The 17318-nt window shown below is 44.6% G+C and overlaps 1 protein-coding gene across 2 annotated transcripts in view; it reads right to left on the minus strand.

The window, feature by feature from the left end:
- Window positions 1-17318, minus strand: part of DAAM1 (dishevelled associated activator of morphogenesis 1) — a 178859-nt gene that overhangs the window by 43757 nt on the left and 117784 nt on the right. For both annotated transcript variants that reach the window (XM_008168243.4, XM_008168239.4), the window contains exons 4-12: window positions 14579-14650; window positions 7212-7306; window positions 5256-5589; window positions 4377-4487; window positions 4179-4282; window positions 3462-3528; window positions 2690-2807; window positions 1606-1744; window positions 831-889 (exon numbers count right to left, since the gene is read on the minus strand). In XM_008168243.4, coding sequence (XP_008166465.2) covers window positions 831-889; window positions 1606-1744; window positions 2690-2807; window positions 3462-3528; window positions 4179-4282; window positions 4377-4487; window positions 5256-5589; window positions 7212-7306; window positions 14579-14650 — 1099 coding nt within the window. The remainder of the gene's footprint in view (window positions 1-830; window positions 890-1605; window positions 1745-2689; window positions 2808-3461; window positions 3529-4178; window positions 4283-4376; window positions 4488-5255; window positions 5590-7211; window positions 7307-14578; window positions 14651-17318) is intronic.

The raw sequence follows: 17318 nt of genomic DNA on the forward strand, positions 1-17318 counted from the left end.
CCTAAATCCATTAAAGTCAAAAGGACTTAGGCACATGCTTAAGTGCTTTGCTGAATCAAGATAAGCCTCCCTCCTGGGCCCAGGTGTCCCATTGTTACCCATCCTATTAATTTTGCTGTAAACATCTAATCCACCATGTAGTAAGAACTAGTTCTGCTGCTCACAAGACCAGGCTTTGGAGTAGCCCAAGTTCAAGCGAGGGTTAAACAACTGTGCATAACTGAATGGGAGGCAGTGAGCACTGACTGATAGAGCTGAGGTCCCAGGGCAGTACAATAGTATGGTTGAGCCCAGAAAATCAGGGACCTACATTGCTGTACCAAGGGAGATAAAGAGCAGGCTTGCTCTCGGCTAGCAGAGCATTTAAAATTGATTTAATGTACATGCCACATTAGAATACGAGACTCAGGATTTTTTCCACTGAAACATTTCCCCTCACAAAAAAAACAGCGTTTCAACCAAAACTAAAAATTCTTCAGAAAATTTGTATTTTGGTCTAAATATTCCATTATTATTTTTTTTTACAAAAAAGTTGAAAAACTTTGAGTTTCAGTTTTTCATAATAAAACCAATACATTTTTACTGGAAACAGACTTTCTTCCTCAAAATTTCCTATAAAAAATAAATTGGCATTTTTTGACCATCTCTAGCCATAGGCACTATGGATATAGGATAGTTTTCACCTAGTTAGATGCACAACTCCTATAGATAAAAATCAGTAAAGATTCCAGTCTGGGTGTGTAAGTGTGTATATACACGCACACACTTTATCTTAAAGTATGTATGTAAGTAAGTATTAGATTTAATTTTTTTTTTTTTTGGTCATTCACCTTTTCGCATTTTTTCTGCTTGCTCTTTCCACTGTTTAACTTCATTTTCATTAACTAACCTAAAAAGAATAGAAAAGTAAGTTTAGGAAATAATCTAACAGAGAAAATAATATAAGAAGCAATAAATGAGATTAAAGTTGGGTGTAGATTGCTAAATAGCATTTGCAAATACTTGTTGAATGCAAATCCCAAATCGGTGTTGAGAACATCTTCTGTTTGTTTTCATGAACATTCATGAACATTCACACTGGCAAGTTTTTATTGTCAAGTCTTCGAGATGGCCACGCAAAAGCTCTGTGGGTTTTGGAGGCAGAAATGACCTCAATTTAGGTGGCCAAACACCGTACAAATAAAATTATGAATAAGGAATACAGGAAAGAATAGCTACGGGAAATAGTTCATGGGCAATCCATAGGCTGAGCTAGGTTCATAGGCACATTTAATTAAGTTCAAACAAACAAATTCCTAAACACCAAAGTCTACCATAGAGAATTCACAAACGGGAAGAGGGACTATATTAAATATTATTCCCCGCAAATGGTTCACCCTGCTCTACTTCAGATGTTCAAGAACAGAAGGCTGAAAAGCAAAGTCCACTTTCAAGTTATTAAATACTAAGCTGTTTAAAGGAAAACTAAGAGCAGATTGTTAAAGCTGCCTTGAGTATGTGAATTAACCCGATAGCTTTAACAGATCACAGCCACGTCAAAATACAGCATTAGGACAACTACTTGTCCTTTGAGCATACGGTTCCCAAAGGAGGGCATGCACTTACATCCGGACGACGTTTTTAATATTAAAGTTTTCCAAGGGAGTGGAGTCGGGGTCCTGCCCTTTGTCATTCTGTATGACTATTTGCTGTACAATCCTATCAAGCAGTAGCCAGTACTGGACCGTATTGCCACTTCTTTTAACTAAAAAGAGAAAGGGAATAAGTAGTAGTGGGAGGGAAAGAAACAAAAAAGGAAGGGGTGTTGGAAACTGCTTTCCCCCAGCATCAAACAGAACCCCACAAGCATGCATTTGTAAAAATAAAAGTTTATTTGTGGGGTGTCTAGAGGCCCCAACTGAGATCAGGCTGCTGCTGTGAGGCATAACAACGTGCCCAGAGTTTTTGACACAGAGAGCTTAAAATCTAAGGGTAGGTCCACGCTTGTGTCGGTGTGCAGAGTACAGACACTGCACACCCAACTAGCACGGCTATAAATAGCAGTGTAGACAGTCAGGCACTGCTTAGGTGAGTGGAGACATGCCTGACTCTTACGGTATGTGTCCGCCCTACATTGCTCTGTACACATCCAAGCAGTGCCTCCAATGACTACTCTGCTATTTTTAGCAGTGTCGTGTCCCGTTGTGGGAGCCTTTCCTGCTGCAGTGAAAGGCTCTGGCAGTTCCCTCCTGCCTCCCCCTACCAGAACCTTTCCAGGGCACATGTAGCTACACACTGCAGTGTGGATGCAGCCTGCCTTTTGCTGTGGCGTGTAGCTACGCTGGCCCCTATACATCACCACAAGTGTAAACAAGGCCTCACCAGAGAAGACAGACAGGGAAAGTGACTTGGCCAAGATCACACAGTAGGTCAGTGGCAGATCTGGGACTAGAAGCCAGGTCTCCCAATTCCCAATATAATGCTCTGCCCACTACAGCAGTCTGCCTCTCCCCATGCTAGCTTTAGTTTGCTGCCAAAAATTAAGAAATTAAAAGGTATCCACATTGTATTATGCACTGTGTACAGTAATTGTTCTACTTCAGCTCCAGGAGAAATCAGAGATTTTCTGGCAGGGCTGAAATACGAAGCCACATGCAACATCAATTCCTTATGCCCTCCGGAAGGGCTGTAAATGGATTTGTCTACTCACAAGGCATTTGGAGACAGTGATGAAGGATAGACATAAAGTGCGGATACGCTTCTGTGTGAGTCAGCCTCTTCCTCGTCAGTTCAAACATCTGAGTGGCACTCTTCGTGTCTATGTGAACCTGTGGAACAAATTGAACTCAAAGGTAAAAATAAAAATCATGGATCCAGTGTTGCTACTTAGCATTTTAACAGCTCTCCCAACGGCAGGTCAACAAGCCAAAGAGAACCTGATCCAACTATCTCAGTGCTAGAGCACTGCATGAAAGACCAGGGACATAATCTAGAAAATAAATTAATAAAATAAAATAATATGAAATGTGTAGGGCACAATCTACCCTAGGATCAGTCTATTTAGGTACTTATATGGGTCAAAGTATTTCAGTGCCTCAAACACCCCTGGCTAGGTAAGAAAGCATTATCATTCCAAGTTGTATTATGGAAGAAGAAAAGACTTGCTGAAGGTTGCACCAGGAGCCTGTAACTGAGCTAGGAACTGAATCCTGGTCTCCTGAATCCCATCCCATTGCACTAGCTGCCTCTTCCATACCAGAGTACTTTCCAAACATCAGTCAATCCCATATCCTGCAAACCTCTCTGATGCGAGTATTATCCCCATTTTACAGAGAGACACAGAGGCAGAAAAGGGATAAGTGGCTTGCCCAACATCAATACAGAATTCAGGCTCCCTCCCCACCCATCTCCCAATTTTAACCAAAACAATATGCTGATTTCAAACAAACATCAAAAATTGCAGTAATAGGCAGCATACATACTAGTTCAAATCTTTTGGCAAATTCCAGTTCATCTTCATTTCTAAGCATTTCAAAAAAATCTAAATGCCTGGTGGGGAAGAAAAACAGACAGTTTGGAAAACAGATATTTAAAACAGCACTTCTAAGATAGAGAAGAGTAATCAACTGATTTGAAGGGTTTCAAAATCAATAATTAGCAATGATTTTCTAGAGAATACCAGTGACATCTACAAATGTATAGGATGGTTAAACAGTAATAGCAAAATGTCAGTTATCAGAGTAAGGCCTGTCAGTATACACTCTAAAATGCTTAAGAACACCTTAGTCAGAGTATCATAGTAATGCTCTCTCTCTCTGACAGCCCTTTGGAAGAAGGAAAAATTATGCTCTGACAAACTAGGGGTGAAACTCCCAAGGTCTATAATGCCACTTAAAATTTAAAATTAGGGTGAAGATAGGCCCTGTGCCTCTGCACAGGGGTGAATCTCACTCTAGATGGCTGATAAGTGTAAGCTTTCAATGTACGTAACAGGCCAGGGACTGAGTAAACCCCCATTAACTTCAGTGCGGGTTAGGCAGACTTTTGCCAAATGTTATACTACATGGATTCTGCTTAGAGCCAAAGAATCTAGAAACATGTGGATGTCACTCTGAGCACCAGCGAGGGAGTCCTTAAAAAGAGGAAGAAAAGGATGAATACAGCAGATGAGCTGCAAGTTATTGAATAGTTTTCCTCACCTGTCTAACGTTGAATTTTCATGCTCCCTTAGTTTATCAATGACTGGTTGAATTCCCAGCATTAGAAATTCATATCTAAGGTGGAGTCTGAAATCCAGACTTTCCTGAAAAGAAAAGGCAAAGGGTGAACATTGCAGGATGTGGCTCTACCGAAACTCTATTTTAAAAGAGCCCCCCAAGGAGCCACACACAACTTACCACTCCAGCCCCTTGGCTCAGGACCGCGTTAATGAAGGACATGATGGCTGTCTTTAGATTCACTTCGTCTCGATACCTTCCCGTGCTTTTATCCAAGTCATTAATCAGCGTCTGCCAATCAGACGACAGATATGCCACAGGGTGAAAAAATGTCGCGCAGAAACAACAAACCACAAAGATTGGAATGACTCGTTTGTGGGCTCCCAGAAACCGGATGAGCCCCCCACACTTCTGATAATGGCAACCCATTTACAGGGTTTAAATGGCTAGAGACACACTTCTACAGCTGTATTGTGCTGCTTAACATTCCCTGCCTTGACATATACTGCGAATGTCAAATTGTTACATCAGATCTTCCAGGAGTGTTACAGTCCTGGAGCTTTAAGATTTCAGTTGCTCTGCAAAGGCAAGTTAGTTTGTTTTATTTCCGTATAAACCAGTAACTCTGTTATTCAATGGAATTCAGCTTGCAGGACAGTGGGGATTTTCAGGCTCCAAGACTACATCCATCCTCTGCCAGGTAAAACAAAGAGATGCAGAGGAGAGCCACAGTTCCAATTCCCTGGTTTTCTGCTCAGCCCTGGGTCATACCAGAGCAGCTCAGAGGCTACTCTAACTTGCACTGTCTGGCAATGGTCCCCAAAGAGCTATCCCCTGGCTGGAGTGCATTGTGCCCTGGCCTCACCCACTCTGCATGTGCTCCCTGAGAAGGAGGTGCAGGAGGTATCTCTGAGTAGCTAGGGGCTTGCATCCGGTTTCCAATCAGGTAGCATAAAGGGAACAGAGCAGGGCAGGGCAGAGAATCTTCCCCTCTCAAACTTTGCGTAAACCTGAGTATAGGAGTTTATGAAGCATGAGGAGAAAACCAAGACTATGTACCTGGAAGCGAGTCCTTTCGCTGGCGTATTTCTGGTAATGCAGCATGGCCTCCAATACCTTTTTGTGACCCCCAGGAACCAGGCACACAGCGCCCATGATTTCCAGCACTGCCACCTTTGTCTTTATGTTCTCGGTGCTCAGACTCTGAGCAATTACATTAATACTCTCTGGATGGGCCAGGACATGAGCCCGTCCTTGAGAGTTGTTCATTAGTGCTTTTATACACCCAATGAGAGAGGTATGTATTCGAGACTCCGAGGTCTCATAGTCCATGCTCTTCAGAAAGTTCAGAATACACGTCAAGCCATCCAAGTCGATAAATCTGGTTACAAACCTGTCACGAAGAAGAGCACGTTAAAACCAATGGAAAGAATCCCTTGATCTACACATTAGACTGTATTGCATTTGTTAACTCACTCAGCTGATCCCATGTATGGCAGGTACATTCTCTCCTGGCGGAAGGCACGTGCTGAGTGGATGAACACCCAAAGAGCATGATGTTGATTCCAGTGTATGGTAACAGACAATGGCAGATGAGGTGGACGCCCAGCCGTAAAGGGGTTAATCACAATCTGAGGGCTTGTCTAGATGGCAAATTAGTGCCTGGCAAGCTGGGGGGTAAATCTACAACACACACTAGTTTGCTGTGCATTAACTGCCCTTTGGATCCTGCTATAGCGCAATAAAAGTGCCCGTGTGCGCTTTGATCCACTCTTGTTTCAAAGCGGAGCAGATCAAAGCGCATCAGGGAACATTCAGCATGTGGTAGCAGAGTCCACACGGCCAGTTAGCGCGTGGCACATTAGTGTGCTGCAGATTTGTACCCCAGCTTGCCTCACACCAGCTCGCAGTCTCCACAACCCCTCAGGGGAAGGTCATTTGATACTCCCAGGCCTCCTCGCTCTCCAGCTGAAGCCGGTGGCAAAAGTAACTCATTTCAGTGGAAGAAAGGGCAGCCCCAAAGGGTAAACATTTTTAAAGCCCCTACATCCCATTGACTTCCAATGGGGGGGGGGGGGGTAGGCTCCTAAAGCACTTGGGCACCTTTGAAAAGTTTTGCCCAAAATCAGAGGCTGGGATTTTCAAGGCACCTAAGGAAATGAAGTACCTAAATCCCCTTGGATTTCAGTGGGAGTTGGATGCCTAATACCTTAGTCCCCTTTGGTGACGCATCCAGCGTTGTTTGTTTCACAACCTATTTTTTCACTGTGCAGTGGAAATACTTTATGGAGCCACACAGCACTTTTCATACTCAGAGGGACACCCCAGGAAGTAGATATTGAAGTTGGTTGAAAACTTTCCAACAAAACAGGCTTCTGCCAGAAAATACTGATTCAATGGAATCGAAAGGGTTAGCAGGCATGGGTTAATTTCAGCAAAATTTCGTTTAGAAAGAAAAAAAATCAATAGGAAGCATTTCAATTCCGCCCCCCCCCCCCAATAACTTTCAGGGTTTTTCTTATACTTTAGCAAAATATAAAATGAGTCAAAACCAAAACAAAAGGTTTTGATTGCCGCAAAACAATTCCCCCCCAAAAAAAAATTTTCAAGGGGAATTTGAATTTTCTGAGTGCCATTCCAATCTGGAGTGAAAGCAAATTTCAAAAGCACAGAATTTCCTACGAAATGGGAATTCTGGTTCCCACACAATCCTAGTAGAGATCATCATGCCCCATCTTCCAGATGAGGAGACTGAAGGAGAGCTGATAGTCCCACAAAGTAGCTAAGGTCTGAGCTGAGGCTGCAGTTCCAAGTCTTACATTCAGCACTGACTATGCCTCTCATCTATCAATAATATAAACTGATATTTCTATTTTAAGATTCCTGTGTTGGACTGTGGTGGAGATGGGAGTGAACATCACCCTAAGCAATTGGGCATTTTTACTGGATGGACTAACTGCAGCTGCCTGTGTTGGAAAACAGTAGCACCAAAGCAAGGAAAGAGAAAAGAATTGCCTCATTGGTTTTGTCCTCAGTGCCGTCTTCAAACTTTCTATTGTTTTATTTCTCTCCTCCTCATCTTCTTTTTCCAAAGCTATCAGCGATTTTCTCTGTAAATGGAGAAAGGCAGATTTATACAACAGGGTTCGGCTCTCTGTCAGCAGCGTAAATACATAATTACAGTAAGGGGCACTGCGATAGCAAAACGAACATTTGTTGTACTATGCAACTTCTATCGAACTGGTCACTGAGCAGATGTACCTAGTAATCGTCAAACTGTGTGTACAGTAATATTCTAGGAGGAAATATTTATTTGCAGTAGGAATAAGAGTCCCAGTCACAGACCAGAGCCCTATTGTACCAGGTGCTCTACAGACACAGAACAGAAAGACAGCCTCTGCCCCAAAGAGCTCAGATTTTCTGTCTGTTTAGTAGCCAGGAAGAACTTCATTCCAAACTCGGAAATTTAACATAACGGGCAGTGAATCTTATATCTAAAACTAGTTCCTAATTTGCATTATCGTAGCACCTTGAGGCCCTAACGGAGATCACAGTCCCTTCGTACAATGCACATTGTAAGAATCTGCCCTTGCTATAAAGAGGCCACACTCTGTTGAGGCACGGGTCAACTTGTAGGTTTAAACAGTGCAAATGGTGGATTCTCTGTAACTTGAACGCTTTAAATCGTGATTTGAGGACTTCAGTGTAACAGCCAGAGGTTAGGGGTCTATTCCAGGAGTGGGTGGGTGGGTGAAGTTCTGTGGCCTGCAATGTGCAGGAGGTCAGACAAAATGATTGTGAAGGTCCCTTCTGACCTTATAGACTTTAAGTCTAATCTAAGGGTAGGTCTGCACTTGGAGCTGGAAGTATAATTTCCAATTTGAGGAGACATACCCGCGCCAGCTCTGATTGAACGAGCATGCTGAAAACAGAAGTGTAGCCATGGCAGTGCAAGCCGCAGGAGGGGCTAGCCGCCCTGAGTAGGATCCTGGGTTGTCAGGCCTGTACTTGGGTGGCTGATCCCTCCTGCCGCTCACACCACTGCAGTGACGCTTCTATCATTAGCATGCTAGTTTGATCTGAACTAGCGCAGGTTATGTCTTCTCCAGCTGGGAATGGCCCCTCCAGCACAAAGCCCAGATGTACCCTGAACAGACCAGACTAAAGATGGGAGTGGCAGCAGAGACCCCAGAGAGGGGAAGTGCCACACAGCAGGCTAGAGGCAGAACCAGGAGTTGGACCCAGATCTGAAGAGTCCCGTTCCCTCCCCATTGGAGCGCTCTGCCTCTCCTGCTATGGGTAAAGGCCAATCCATTTCACCACCGGAGCTTCAGCTGCAGTTCCTGGACCATGAGATAAGGGGTGGATGTTATGCTGTATACTCGATGGGCTCCGTTTACAACACAGCTGTCTCTAGATTCAAAGTTCAAGCCAGTCCTTCACAGGGTAAGCATGAGGGACGTGCATAAAGGCTATCACTCTACACTGCCCTGTCAGCAGATCTGAATGGACAGGACTCTGTAGCAGAGTTTGTGTCTGAGTGGAATTCCCTTCAATATCTGGAGCTGACACACCCTTAATTTCAGGTGCTCCGCATTCATGTTGGGTCCAAAAAAGAAAAGCCCTACTAAATACTCATGGAAATAATCCCCCAGTCGTAAATGGCCCACCTTGGATTAAAGATATGCTGTGTATATGTCTATACGCTATTTAGTTTTAATTTTGCTTGTGTGAAGCTTAGCAGTTGTGAAAATTGCCAGGCTGATAACCTTGTGATGGTCTTATCTATGAGCGCAGGCACAGCTAGAGGCGTCGCTACCGGCAGGCTTCCCCCACCAGGTCTGTCATGGAGCCTCAAATCTGGACTGGAACAGGCCACTTATATCAGCACAGGCGAGTGAGTAGTTCAGTCTCAACAGCCAATTCAAGCCCTGGCCTCTGCTGAGGTTGCCAACAAGGGGGCGATCCAACAATCAGTGTAGATCATGGTTGGGCTTGGGGCACGTGAATGCCAGTCCACCGGGAATTGGGCTGAGATTACCAAACTCACTCCATATAAACCACTCAACAGCTGCTATTTTTCTGTCTGTCCCAGATCCTGCTGGTCCCACTGAGGCAAGGAACCCTGACTGGGAAGCCAGTCTGGACTTTCCAGTCGGGGTGGCCAGATCCCAGCCATCTAGCTGGCTTACCGCTTCCCAGATATTCATGCCTTGACCCTCAGCAAGTCTCTGACTTCAGGGTGGGGATTACCCCCATTTAATAGCTAAGGAAACTGAAGTAGGGAGGGGCTAGGACCCTGATCCTCAGGCATTCAGGCACCCAACTCACACTGGTTTCAACAGGAGCTAGGGGCCTAAATACTTTTGAGGATTTGGGCCCAAATGACTTGCACAAGGGCCACAGCCAGAAAGAGAAGCCAAATCTGCTGACTCCTGGTCCTATGCTCTCACCACTAGAAGATGCTCCCCTCTATCTCGCTCTGTAAAATAGTAACTCCTTCTGCTTTACTGGGGGACAGGAATGTGGGTGACCACGGTACTGCCAAACCCAGCCAAAAAAATACGAGTCAGACCCTTCAAAATCATGAGGGTTTTTTTTTTTTTTTTTTTAAATAAAACACTGGATGTCCCACCCCACAATCTGGTTTTTCAGCCTGTAGAGTTCCCGTTTTCAAGCTTTTCTCCTCAAGCAAGAAGGCCAGACATTTACTTTTTAAAATTAGAAAGCTTGTCACATAAAAGTCACAGAACGTCAGGAACTGGGGCATTAAGACAGACACTAAATATCACAAGACTCACGATAAAAATCATGAGGGGGTAACACCAAGAAGGAGTATGCAAGTTTGAACATAACAGGCCTGAACCTGCATACATATATTTTAAAATATGGAGATATACTTATCTCACAGAACTGAAAGGGATCTTGAAAGGTCATCAAGTCCCCTGATTTCACAGCAGGACCAAGTACCATCCCTGATAGATTTTTGCCCCAGATCCCTAAATGGCCCCCTCAAGGATTGAACTCACAACCCTAGCAGGCCCTAAACTATCCCTCCCCCCCACACACACAAAATGGGTTTTAAACACACGTGTTAAATTTAGCTAGTCTCTCTCTTGCACATGTTACTGTTAACAGTGAGTATTATGGACTTATACATCAGGGATGCCCACAAAGGCATCAGCTTGGTCCAGCACATTACTCATCGGCTTGTTCCCTCATTGGACCCCTGGATTTTGTTTCAAAACAGAGGGAAATGGAGACCAGCGAGACTCCAAGCAAAGGTGAACAACCCCCCCCCCAAAAAAACGAGGAGGTTGTTTTTTTTTAAATGGTTATTGCTTCCGCTCAAGCTGCCTGCTGGTTGGTGATGCAATTGGACAGCTGTCACCGCCGTGTTACAAGGGAGGAAGCTGCCCTGCAGAAATGTCTGATGGATGATGTCACCGCTCCATGAGAGCAATCCACTGTAAAATTCAACTGAAATCCAGTGGGGTACATTTAATCTCCTCCAGCACAGCTGAAGTGTTTTATATACACCAGGACAATGAATAGTTGAGGCATTTATGACCCCATAACCCAGTGCCCACATCTGAGGAACGGGTTTATCCACACTAGGCTTACCGTACCATGGGAAAATTGCAAACACACAGGCAAAAGGACTAGAGCAGCTCTGACTGGTAGCAAGTAGGCAAATGCCTGTATTTGTTCCTTTCAGTAAAGGGAGAAGGGGCTTTTCATCCAGGGGAGACGGTGGCTTGCAGAATTCTCATTTACACAAGGAAAGGGGAAAAAAGGGTCACCTTGATGAGAGCAGCCCTGACCTACTCGGAGTAGCTCTGAAACCTCCCACTGGTCAGCCAGGCTGTCACGAAACAGGGCTCATCAAAAACTCCTTCAGACATAGCAAGAGGGACACCTTAGATACCACCTTAATGTAGCTTTAATGTGATCAACTAAAGAAAGCCCATCCAGAGAGGGGTCTCGCTCTCTGATCTAGGAAGGTGTCCTCAGCCATTACCCTGCTCCCATTCGAGTCAATGGGAAAACTCCCATGATTACAACAACAGAAGCAGAGTTGGGCCCACACTGAGCAGTTATGAAGACTTAACTGCAGCTGCCTCTACCCGGCATTCACTCCTGCCGGCGTCACTAGGTAAGACGCTGACTGCCCCAAAAGCAGGGTATGTGTAGATACTGTGTCTCTTCTCTTTGACCAAGGGCCTCTTGTTAGAGCCGTTACAGTGACTAGAAACAAATATTCTGTACACACAGCACACATATGTGGCACTGCTCCATTGCAGTTGCTTGGACAGCTGCGGGCATCCGAATGGGCTGTTGCTTCAAGACACTTCCTCCATTGTAATCACTACAGACCAAGCTCTGCCATCCTTCCAAGAGGTAAACATTGCACTCGGAGCTGCCCCTTGGATCAGTGGTGCTACTCACGCGGGGAGGCAGCACTTGGTGAGTGTGGGTGGCAGAATCGGGCCCTCGCTGATTGTAACCGTCTCTGACATACGTCTTTGCCTATGGTACCACAGGGCAGCGAGCGGCTCTTCATGAGAGCTGCCTGGGAGGCTTGCCTCATGGCCTGGACAACAGAGCAGAGGTGAAGCCAAAGAGGGAAAGACAAGTTCAGGGCTTCGAGATGCCAATAAAAGCAAAAAGCTACTTTCGCGCCTTTCTTCAGGCATGCCCCTTTAATGATGTGTCCGCACTGCCAGGAGATCAAAGGCACTGCAGAGCTCCCGAAGTGCTGAAAAGCTTTGTTCACAAAAACTCAGCTCCTACACATGACTACTCCCAGCCCAGCCAGCTCCCCCCACCTTCTCTGAGCACATGCACGAAGATCTTCCCAAACTGCACCCCAAGTTTCTCTTCACGTTCTCCAGCCCACCTGTTTCCCTACCTCTCCAGCTTCCCCCAATCTGGGCTAGCCTATCTTCCCCCATGCTCCTCCATTTGCCTCTCTCTACCCATGGTATTGCTAAGGCTCTAATGCCGTGGTACTGACCGCCTGGCCCATGGCTACATACCAAGTCTGATGATTTTCATTCATTCTGAGTTACTGGAGCTGAGACTGATCTTATCAACACTCCCGTAACTAAACAGCAACTGACCAGAAGAAAATATATTGCCTCTGAGCTGACACCAAACATGGGGAGTTTCAGCTCAAAAAAAAAGTTTTTGATGAGAAAAGGATTATAATGGAAGTCTGGATGTAAAGTTAACTAGGGCCTTTTAACTAGGGCCTTGTCTACATTAAAGGGAAGTGTGGATCTAAGCTACGCAATTTGAGTTACGTGAATAGTGTAACTCAAATCGACGTAGCTTAGACCGACTTATTGCGGGGTCCTCACTGTGCGACGTTGATGGAAGACGCTCTCCTGTCGACTCCCCTTACTCTTCTCAGGAGAGCAATCGGCGGTCGATTTAGTGGGTCTTCACTAGACCCGCTAAATTGACCACCGATGCATCAATCGCCGCAGCATCGATCCTCTGGTAAGTGTAGACAAGCCCTAGAACTTTCAATGTCATTATGCAGCAAGAGCTACAACACTGAGACATGTAGGATTTCAAAGGGTGTCAAATCAAGCCCTTCACTACTAATTGTCTTGAACATTTTGAATTCGTTAAGATCTTTGCTTCTGCCATTCATACTAATTTTCAGCTGAAGTGATTTGCTGAGCAGCGTGCAATTAAGTGTTGGCTCTCAGGATAGTCTACCTGCTTACCCACTTATAGCAGCAATCAGTGCTTGAAGAAAGATTTTAATATTTGAAGAGAGATGGAAAAAAGGCAAGAGACTTTAAAATGCCAAGCAACTGTGGTTTGAAAAGCAGCTATTAAAGCAAGTGCACTACGGACTCCCAGAGCGTTCTTGCTTGATCTGTGTCTTTCAGCTTGCAAGTTCTCATGGCAAGGACCATGTCTGTGTTGGTGCTAAGTGACTGTAACAATAATCGTTTTGTATCCAGAAATACACTCCTGCCTGCACGCACATCAGAGAGATGCAGTTATGGTGTATGCATAGAATGCTTAGTTGCATCACAATGCAAAGTCCATAGCCCTTGAAAAATGTTTCCACCCATAGTCTCCAGGATTCACATATCAAGAAGCCCACAGTGTAATACAGTGTTCCTGTCAGGGCCAAACACCACAGGACGCGTCAGTAACAAGATTAGCAGGGATCCAGATTTGTTGCAAATAGTAGATATTGAAGAGACACTGGGGCTGGAATTTTCAAAGGAAAATAAAGGAGTCTGGCATCCAGCTCCCACTGGAATTCACTCAGGTTCTTTTGAAAAAATGCAGCAGAACTGCACAGCAGTACTGTTCATCTTCACTCTAGTTATTGTAGCTGACTCACAGCTCGGCCTGATACGACAGCAACAGCAAAATGGGAACAAGTGGCTAGGCGGCAGTACTGTTGAAAAGGATCTGGGGGTTGGAGTGGATCACAAATTGAATAGGAGACAACGTGAGGCAGTTGCGAAAAAGGCTAAAATCATTCTGGGGTGAGTTAACAGGAGTGTCATATGTAAGAGAAGGGAGCTAACTGTTCTGCTCTACTTGGCAATTGTGAGGTTTCAGCAGGAGTATTGTGTCCACTTCTGGGTGCTACACATTAGGAAAGATGCGGATACACTGGAGAGAGTCCAGAGGAGAGCAACAAAAACGATATAAGGTTTAGAAAACCTGATTTATGACGAAAGGTTTAAAAAACACAACTGGGCATGTTTAGCTGTGAGAAAAGAAGACTGAGGGGAGACCTGATAACAGTCTTCAAATAAGTTAAGAACGGTTATAAAGAGGTGGGTGATCAATTGTTCTCCGTGTCCACTGAACATAGAACAAGTAGCAATGGGCTTAATCTGCAGCAAAGGAGATTTAGATGAGGAAATCTAACTATAAAGGGCAGCTAAACTCTGGAATAAGCTTCCAAGAGAGGCTGTGGAATTCCCATCGTTGGAGGTTTAGAAGAACAGGTTGGACAAACACCTGTCAGGGATGGTGTAAGTTTACTTGGTCTTGCCTCAGCGCCACTGGGGGCAGGAGCTGACATCTTGAGGTCCCTTCCAGCTTTACACTTCTATGAGTAACCTGACATAAGGGTGAACGCAAGTCAAACTGCACGTTACGCATCCTGCCATGACATTTCCGCTACTTACTCTGTGTGCATGTGTGTTTATATACCTTATGTAAAACACACACCGGAGACAGTAAGTTTATTGAGAGGGAAAGGAGGCAGAATTTAGCATGGATTTGAGGGCAGTAATATTCTGAAGTGTAACAGTTGATTACATCATAACTACATTGTTAAAGAACACTTTTGTTTATTTTACACATACCAGAAAAATAATTGGAAAAATACTTACAGCAGCCATTGAATTTAGCTGATCAATGTAAAACTCAGGCCAACTCGTGGCTCCTTTATTTTCTTCCTGGTCCTGAAAACAAAAAGAAACTCATCAGGAGAAACAAGGTTTACTTTCCCCATCCTTTACAATAGCCATGTATGAAGATTGAACACGCGGCACACAATAATTCCATTAGACCAGTCTAAGTTTGATTTCGATCAGACTAGATGACCATGATGCTCCTTTCTGGCCTTAAAATCTATGAGATTTCCTGCATTCTGATCTAGATATATTATTTGGCCTTTTTAACCAAAAGCTCTATGGGACAATGTCTTTATATGCAATCTGCGTTACAATGTCGGTTTTTAACTAAACACTTCCCGATTTAACCGTGGCACTCTTCCGGTTCCAAGGTCCTTAGAGAACAACTTTGAAACTCTAAACCCAGATCTCCCAGGACTGGCACTTTAAAATTTCCTCCGTTGAAAGTTTTTGACTGCATAGCGTTGTTGAATGCAGTGAGGCTGCTTTTGACGTAGTTTGCTACAACTGACACTGAGTAAATAAACTGGATATAAACCATATTTCACTGTTTTAGGAAGTGGCCATCACTTACCAAAACTCAAAATGAGCCATTAGACACATCACCATAGATACAAGACTCTCAACCTGGAGGGTTATGATTTCTCCACAGATATTAGAGGCAATGACAATTCAAACTACACTCTTTCAAGGGCTTTTGACTTTTTTCACACCACAGTCCCATAACTCCATCAGTTGCAAGTGGTCATCCTCAGACGTGCTGCAGGCACCTTAGTCCCCTGGTGTGGAGGATGGTGTAGGGGGCACTCCAGGCTTAGCTGGAAGTAACGAGCGTGTAGAAAAAGGCTCATAACATTCCTCATTTAAACAACTGCTGACTCCTGCCTTTGGGTTCGGTCTTGAGGGGCTGAAAACCATTGAGCTACGCTGCATGATTTAGAGTCCAGCTCTCTAGGCTGGAGATTACAACATGCTGCTGGGTGGAATACACCAGATAGCTTTTCAGGCTCTCCTGCGTCCTTGTACATGAGTCACTTGGAAGAGATCAAATTTACATTGGTGACATGGCATAGCAAGGAAGCATGCGAGGCAGGAAAATAAAGCTGTTTACATGCTCAGTAACATGTTCTCACGCTACCAGTTGCTCACCATGACAGACACTTCCAGATTTGTTTTCTCTTTCGAGACCTGCAAAACGCTCTCCACACATCTGAAAGTTCACTCTTGACTCTTAAAGCAACAATCTGGATAGTCTCCTGTTATAGAAAGTTATACGGCATGAGGAGGCATAGGGCACACGCGCAGGCCAAACAGACGCTGCTAACTGAAAATCTCCGATCAAGGGCTTGAGAGACATGCATACCTGAAGTGCAGCCACAGGGACACTACTAGAAGAACAACCTGTTATCACAGTATTTGCAACACACCAGATTTCACGGCACCAGTCCCTTATAGCAACAAGGTTATGCTGACTGACTGACACAAGGCTAGACAAAGCACATATTCCTGGGAATAGTTATAGCAACGTTCCTAACACAAAAACCCAGGTTTTGCTATCGTTAGGCTGTGGCTCGGAATTACAAAAGCAATTCAAGCTGTGGCTCTCTAAAGTTTTGTTGACTCATCCTGGTACACCCAGTTACTACAACACACATAAGCCCAATCCCCAGGTAATCAACCCCGCTTTGGCTGCCGGCCGGGATTTGACCCCAAGACCTCTCACATTCAAAGCACGAGGCTCTAGCACTTGTGCTAAAATAATAACCCTTGTAGCTGGCAGAGGCGATATATTTGTTATCCTCTTATGTGGGCCTGCCACTAGACGGGGACAAAGACCCATATTGTCCTCCTACAAGACCTTCCCCCAGCCTACACACATCCATCCTTGAAAATATCAGGGGTGTATCGCTCACTGATGTGGGACTGCAAAGGTAACATTTCGTGTGGGGCTGGCTTCAGAAATGTTTGGTTTCCCCTGCCAAGACAGAACTACTGTTCAATTCTATAGGCGGTTTTCCACATAGCCAGCCAGATTTAAAGGGACAAAATTAGTATTTTTGCTCCAAGGCTTAAATCTGAATGCTACTTTAAAAAAACTAAACAAACCAAAAAAAAAACAAAAGACAAAAAAAACAACCTTTTTTCCCTAGCTGAGCTATTTGGACCTAAGAAATATAAGGATTTGTAACAGAAATCCTGATTCAGCTTTAATTCTAGCCTTGAGAACTGCACTGATAACAGAAATGCCAGGCAGTCATATTGTCAACATCGTTTGGAGTGAGGTTTTTTTGGGAGGATGGAGGAGTGAAAGCAGGGTGGCACAGAGATTATCTGTCCAAGAGTTAGTGTCTAGGATCACACAGAGACAAGAAGAAAAAGTTCTTGCCAGTTCAAGTGACCCTTGACATGAGTAGGTGGATGCAAGCTTTAATTGCAAGTTTCCCTGTAGAAATATCCAGCACACAGCAAGCCTGCTGCTGGTGCATCAGAAATACCAGATTACTTTGTAAGAGAGCCAAGTCTGTAAATGAACCTGTTTCCCTCACTTACAAGGCTGGTGAATTCACGGTCAGTTCCCCAGCTCCCCTGGGGAGGGAAGGGAGCACCAGCTGTCTCACATCAGCAGCCTATATTACCAAACGATCCAACAGTAAAATTAGGTCAGTCCCAGAGAAAACCGTTAGCTTGCGCTAATGGCTCGCAGCCAAGAATCAGT

This window comes from Chrysemys picta, chromosome 4, assembly GCF_011386835.1.
Source record: "Chrysemys picta bellii isolate R12L10 chromosome 4, ASM1138683v2, whole genome shotgun sequence".
Lineage (NCBI taxonomy): Eukaryota > Metazoa > Chordata > Testudines > Emydidae > Chrysemys > Chrysemys picta.